Source organism: Coregonus lavaretus, assembly GCF_964263955.1.
Source record: "Coregonus lavaretus genome assembly, chromosome: 1".
Lineage (NCBI taxonomy): Eukaryota > Metazoa > Chordata > Actinopteri > Salmoniformes > Salmonidae > Coregonus > Coregonus lavaretus.
In genome coordinates, this window is record NC_139988.1 from 347,340 (window position 1) to 354,912 (window position 7,573).

The 7,573-nt window shown below is 40.4% G+C and overlaps 1 protein-coding gene across 1 annotated transcript in view; it reads right to left on the reverse strand.

The window, feature by feature from the left end:
- Nucleotides 1-5,093, reverse strand: part of LOC311118650 (uncharacterized protein) — a gene marked incomplete at both ends in the record, with an annotated part of 194,103 nt that extends 189,010 nt beyond the window's left edge. Inside the window, 3 exons of the mRNA XM_084157660.1 lie at nt 891-1,050; nt 4,569-4,683; nt 5,068-5,093. Of these exons, the coding sequence (XP_084013786.1) occupies nt 891-1,050; nt 4,569-4,683; nt 5,068-5,093 (301 nt within the window). The remainder of the gene's footprint in view (nt 1-890; nt 1,051-4,568; nt 4,684-5,067) is intronic.
- Nucleotides 5,094-7,573: the final 2,480 nt, after the last annotated feature.

A 7,573-nucleotide genomic window follows, 5' to 3' on the forward strand; every position in this document is an offset into this window, starting at 1 on the left:
TTTTCCCCAGAGGAAAACATATGAAAGTAATAATCTGAAGACTTGTTTACTAGTGGGCCTCGAAAACTCTTTTCAACAGAGTCTAAAATATTTGGTATTTGGTTAATGGGCCCAGACATTAATAGTAGATAATAAAACAAATTGATAAATGACTTTTCATGGCATCCAGATTTTTGGACACATTTAGAATAAACAAGGAGCGTCTAACTATCAAATGACATGAGTCTAAAATTGTATAGAAATATTTCTGTAAAGTTAATTACTTTTTTGGTCGAACCCAAAGATTACACTTTTGGACTTAAAAATAGTCAAAAAAAAGTATCTTTCTCAATTTTGTCATATCCAAGAGAACCAATATTTGTTCATTTTGTTCCTTTATGGTGGATAGAAGTGGTTAAATTACTCCAATAGCTGCTGCTTATAGCATGGATGTACAAGTCTATATCTTGTTGCTTTCCTTGGCAGCATGTTCACTGAAGAAATGTCCTGCAATCTCCATCAAGATGACCCAAATTATGGTATCATCCACTTGGGGAGGCATTGTGAAAAGATGAGTAACGGGAGTGACACGCGTTATAACGGGAGTGACACGCGTTATAACGGGAATGACACGCGTTATAACGGGAATGTACAAACGTTTATCTTAAAACTGCAAAAAAACGTAATATTTGAAGTTATATGTAGTGATCCATACTCTGAAAATAGAGCATATTTTTACACTACCAAGGGATTTTCCAAAACAAACACTACAGTAAAATCACTTTTTCACAAAACTCTGAAGTGTATAATTTGTATTTCTAAACCTACTAAGGAAGTTGCAGTGAAAACAACCAAACGTGTATACTAATGCAGTAGTACTCCAACCTAGATGGTAGTGTAGTGACCCTTACCTGCGTAACCAGGGCTGCAGATACATCTGTACTGTGGGGCAGCCGTAGGTTGACTTGTGGTGATGCAGGTGGCTCCATTCATACAGCTGTCTGGGTAGATCAGGCAGGCGTTCCCTCCATACTGACAGAACTCCCCTATCCATCCAGGAGCACAGAGACACTGTGAGGAAGAGATGAACCAGTAATCATTGATCTGCAGACAAACACAATCACCAATCTGGTCTTGTACATCTATACTAACCAGGTCTGTTATTGGACTGCATCCTGTATACTCCCACTACATTGGCAGTGGTATGCATCGCGCATCTTCTCGCCAATTCTAAAGGTTTGAATTCGTTTTTTGGAGTAATGTACATTCTACACAACATTCTGTCATGTAGGTTAGCAATAGACAGAAATAGTATTGGCATATTTTTGTAGGCACTGGTGGAGGCTAACCCTATGGGGAAATTAATGGGGTTTTGGATAAACGGTGAAAATAAGGTCTGTGGTAAACACAGGCTTAGGAGATCCTATACGTTTTGTTCTATTAAATAATCTTCATCAGCTAACGTACCTTTTTGTGGAACTTTTAAGTATTTATGTAATCGAAATAAGCACATAAAGGCTTCATAGTCCATGAAGGTGATGTTAACTGACTGATATTATCTCATAGAACAAAAAAGCCTGTGTTCACCTCAGACCTTATTTTTGACATTTATCCCAAAACGCCATTCTTTCCTCATTCATTTCCCCCATAGGAACCAGCGGTTTCATTTCCCCCATAGGAACCAGAGGTTTCATTTCCCCCATAGGAACCAGCGGTTTCATTTCCCCCATAGGAACCAGAGGTTTCATTTCCCCCATAGGAACCAGAGGTTTCATTTCCCCCATAGGAACCAGAGGTTTCATTTCCCCCATAGGAACCAGAGGTTTCATTTCCCCCATAGGAACCAGCGGTTTCATTTCCCCCATAGGAACCAGAGGTTTCATTTCCCTCATAGGAACCAGAGGTTTCATTTCCCCCATAGGAACCAGAGGTTTCATTTCCCCCATAGGAACCAGCGGTTTCATTTCCCCCATAGGAACCAGCGGTTTCATTTCCCCCATAGGAACCAGAGGTTTCATTTCCCCCATAGGAACCAGAGGTTTCATTTCCCCCATAGGAACCAGCGGTTTCATTTCCCCCATAGGAACCAGAGGTTTCATTTCCCTCATAGGAACCAGAGGTTTCATTTCCATTTTTTAAGACTAAACTGGCGAGCTCTATGCCTCTACACTAAGAAAGCAACTTCCTGATGAGATCCATACCGGGGAAACCTCCACTGGCAGTGAGTTGATCAGTTCATATTGTGCATCTCAACACTAATTTAACTAAAGTTTCACTTATCAGCAGATCCAAGTGCTGATGGGTACCGTACGGTATTCTCTGTTCTTACTAATTCTAAGGTTTAATTTGGTTCTACGACGTGAGTGTCAGTACCTCTTCAGTCTACACCGCGTAAAGACTTCAGGACACAGTCAGCGCGGCAAATGGACAACAGCCCAAATTGACCTGACAAACGACCTCATCATTTTCCCCAGGGGGAAGCAGATCAAGAAATCGCTAAGGAGACGGCTCATTACGCCAGACTAGCGTCAATGTTCTGATTATGACCGACACTGATTGGAGCAAGAGAAACCCACACACAGCAACACAGGCAGCTTTTAACAGTCCTGCAGCTAAGAGTCAGAAGTAAATGGCACCCTATTCCCTACATAGTGCACTATCTTTGACCAGAGCCCTATGCACGACATAGGCAATGTAGGGATAGGGAATAGGGTGCCATTTGGGATGCAGGCCCAGAGCCTACTGAATGATCTAAAGCAACAGACCAGGACTGATGGGGGATAATTAGGAGCTAAGGACCATGGGCATTACAGTCTGGTTTCAGGTGCCTTCGACTGGAGGATTATGATGAAGTGGCCACAATTTGGGTATTTTATGGTTGTGAAATAGCTTTATGGCTTTAGAAGACGACATATAATCCAATTTTAACCAACGGGTCTCTCATTTGCATGATATTCTCATTTTCTCAATGTTTTATTTTTATTTAAAATGTTCTGCAAACAAAATGGTAATGTATTAGCAATGTATGTAGTCAGACTGAATAAATGCTAAATATTCTATATCATGACAGCGTTAGACACACCAGATTTTATTGAATGTCCTTTATTTTAAAATGAGACTAAAGTATAATCCATGGGATAGACTCAGAGACAGATGTCTGTACATTTAGGAAGTGGGATGCATAGATATACTTTAATACCTATGATAAACAATATTCATGTTCATGGATAACCCCTAATCACCACCCATTGGAAACCTGTAATCATGTTATGATTTTTGTTTTGGAAATGTAAATGGAAATTATTTTAAAACCCCCACATTGACAAGTTTGCGTTGATGATATGATAAAATATAAATAGATACAATATTTTGTGAAGGTGATAGAAAAATGAAACCTTTTATCACCATATCTACAGCTTCACATAATACATTAAATAAACAGATATTGACATAAAATGATCAATACATAACTATCTACTATCAAATGTAAATATTCTTATAAACAAGTCGATAAAATGTGCTGCATGGCACATTATTCAAAGTGTTCAGCTGAAATTGAATGTGACAGCAAGACGATATTGAAAGAGGCAAGAAAACAAAGTATATATGAAAAAGGAGAAACTGATAGCTTCTAAATATGTAATAAATAAATAAATAGATTAGAATTAAAGTGATAGTGCGTGATTTTGGCAATGAAGGAAGTTTGAGGTAGTTTTACGAGCCATTGCTAACTAATGTTAGCGCAGTGACTGGAAACGGCTCGCAAAACTACCTCCAACTTCCTTTAAACTGCACGCAGAGACAGAAAAATGGAATCCACAAGTTCACCTGACTCTGGGTAAGTAGAAAGAAGGCTTCATTGCCAAAATCTGGCACTATCCCTTTAACGGCTACCAGTGGCCTGTTGTTTTATTACCTGACATTGTCATGCCATAGTGGTTTTCATCGGTTGTCCGTGTTATGAAAAAAATATCTCCCAAATGTGCACTAACCTGAAGCAAAGTACAAGGTGTCCCTATACTAGACATACTAAATCAGTACACAAAACATGCTACTTCTTTTGAACAGGAGGAGGAGGCCAAAAGGGACAAAAGTAGTGCACTATACAGGGTATAGGGTGCCATTTGGAACGCAGACAGGACTATACACTACTGGTTACTGTACTGTATTCTAAAACATTCCTAATAGCACCAGGGTTTGTTTTCTCTGATGTGTAGAGGGCAGAACCTTCTCATATATACACTCCCCTGTCCAAGTAGCCCACTAATAAACTATGGGTCCCCTGTCCAACCAGCCCACTAATAAACTATGGGTCCCCTGTCCAACCAGCCCACTAATAAACTATGGGTCCCCTGTCCAACCAGCCCACTAATAAACTATGGGTCCCCTGTCCAACCAGCCACTAATAAACTATGGGTCCCCTGTCCAACCAGCCCACTAATAAACTATGGGTCCCCTGTCCAACCAGCCCACTAATAAACTATGGGTCCCCTGTCCAACCAGCCCACTAATAAACTATGGGTCATCATATCAAACCATTTCTTTGCTGTTTCCACATTTCATTAGACCTCACCTAATGGCTGACTTACATTATATCCACCAATTACGCTGAGGCACAGTCCCTGGTGCAGACAGTTGACACTGAGCAGACTGCAGTAGTCTATTATCTCTTCACAGCTCTTCCCGGAAAACCCTGGCAGGCACCTGCAGAGGAGAGGAGGAGAGCAACTGGCTGTCAGAGGTATCAATATCAATAACACCTGGTATGATATGCAGACCAGACCACTGATAATAAGGAGAGAGGTGGAGATGCAGACAAGATAATCATGGTGTGGTAGAGCTGAAAAACAAAGTCACACACTCATCTCTCCTTGCTGTGAATTTATTTGACCAACATGTCTGCCAAAGAGCCTTTATCAGGGTAGGATATAGCATAACATGTGTAAGCTATAACATCCTTTATCAGGGTAGGCTATAGCATAACATCCTTTATCAGGGTAGGCTATAGCATAACATCCTTTATCAGGGTAGGCTATAGCATAACATCCTTTATCAGGGTAGGCTATAGCATAACATGTGTAAGCATACCCATAAGTTGATGCAGCCACCACCATTCTTGAAAATATTAAGTGGTACTCAGTGATGTGTTGTGTTGGATTTGTCCCAAACATAACGCTTTGTATTTAGAACAAAAAGTGCATTTCTTTGCCACATTTTTTGCAGTATTACTTTAGTGCCTTGTTGCAAACAGGATGCATGTTTCGGGAATATTTGTATTCTGTAGAGGCTTCCTTCTTTTCACTCTGTCATTTAGGTTAGTATTGTGGAGTACCTACAATGTTGTTGATCCATCCTCAGTTATATCCTATCACACCCATTAAACTCTGTAACTGTTTTAAAATCACCATTGGCCTCATGGTGAAATCCCTCAGCGGTTTCCTTCCTCTCCGGCAACTGATTAAGGAAGGGTGTTATCTTTGTTGGGACTGGGTGTATTGATACACCATCCAAAGTGTAACATTAATAACTGCACCATACTCAAAGAGATATTCAATGTCCATGCAACTTATTACGTGACTTGTTAATCACATTTTTACCCCTGAACTTATTTAGGCTTGCCATAACAAAAGGGTTGAATACTTACTTTTAATTAATTTGTAAACATTTCTAAAAACATAATTCCACTTTGACATTATGGGGTATTGTGTGTAGGCCAGTGACAATCATTTTCTCTACACTATCCTCTACCCAACAGACAGACATGTCCCCTTCTCTAGACTATCCTCTACCCAACAGACAAACATGTCCCCTTCTCTACACTATCCTCTACCCAACAGACAGACATGTCCACTTCACAAATAATAATAATAATAAATGTTGAATTAAATGTTGAAATGTGTTCCGATTGAACTTTTCCACCTCTTTTTCTATCTCTTTTTTCCAACTGCTACTGACTCAGAGAAGAGAAGACGTGAATGTATTGACTGGGCTGAACTTTACCCTTCGTATCCACTGAGAAATACTGCCTGAGACAGCTGAAGCAATAGCTCTAGAACAGGGTCTGAAAATCACCCATCCTAAATGGTGAGTACCTATAAAGTATTATGCGTTGCCATCACTCTTGTCATGATCACCAGAGAGCAGTTCAAAAGACCTTCTTTGTAGTAAGGTAAATAACCAACTAATATCAACACACAGATCTGAGGTAGTGATGGGGGGGTGGGGGGGGGGGGGGGGGGGATTGATACAGTTACATATCGTGTTCTTATTTTTGGACAATATTATATCGATATTTCACTCCAAGTATAGTGCTAGTTGGCTGTACCTGTGCCCAAAATCGGGTATTTTTCAACCTATAGCTTGTTCTCCGTCTTACTGTTAAAAGGTGCAATATGCAGAAATCGCTGCCCCATTTCCTGGTTGCAAAAATTTGAATAGTTCGCCCCAATTTCAGTTTATGTGACAAAACAAGCAGTCATTGTGTAGAAAATCATTATACCATCTAAACCGCTGTGAAATATATTTTCCATAACCAAAAATCATGTATTTTCAGCTGTTTGAAGCTGGTGTACAAAACCGAAAATAAAAGACGCAAAAACAAAACTTTAGAACGAGAAGCATAGAAATAGTGCATATAGAACAGATCTGCCGCTTCTTAGACTTGCTTTCAATGAGAATGACAGATCTATAACACACATATCTATGTGAATTTGGTCAGGTCATCCAAAAAGTGACATACCGCAGCTTTGAATAGTGAGCCAACATGTTTTCAGCACTTTTTATTTTCATGACTGATCAAAACGATTCTCCATGCTCTCTCTTCTACCTCTGCAGCAGAACTATGGTGAGCAATATGTTTGGAACATTAAATCGCAATATCAAATTTGAATCGCAATACATATAGAATTGTGAGAGTCGTGAGAATTGCAATACATATCGTATCAGCTAAGTATTATGATAATATCGTGTCGTGATGTCCCTGGCAATTCCCAGCCCTAATCTGAAGTATATAAAGGAAAATAATTAGCTATTATGAAAGATGCTTCCTGTCCTGAGTTTATTAGAAGAACATAGTAGCAACATTATAGCAGACGCTTTTATCTACGACATTGACAGTAACACATTACATTTACATTTTAGTCACTTAGCAGACGCTCTCATCCAGAACGATTTACGGGAGCAATTAGGGTTAGGTGACTTGCTCAAGGGCACATCAGCAGATTTGTCTCCTAGTCAACTCGGGAAATCGAACCGGCAACTTTTCGGTTACCGACCCAACGCTCCAGCCGCCCCGTTGCCAGCACCATGCTCTAACCCACAACCCTGGTGTTGCTAGTTAAGCTCCATGCGCTAACCCACAACCCTGGTGTTGCTAGTTAAGCCCCATGCTCTAACCCACAACCCTGGTGTTGCTAGCTAGACCTCATGCTCTAACCCTGGTGTTGCTAGTTAAGCACCATGCTCTAACCCTGGTGTTGCTAGTTAAGCACCATGCTCTAACCCTGGTGTTGCTAGCTAAGCCCCATGCTCTAACCCTGGTGTTGCTAGTTAAGCCCCATGCTCTAACCCTGGTGTTGCTAGTTAAGCCCCATGC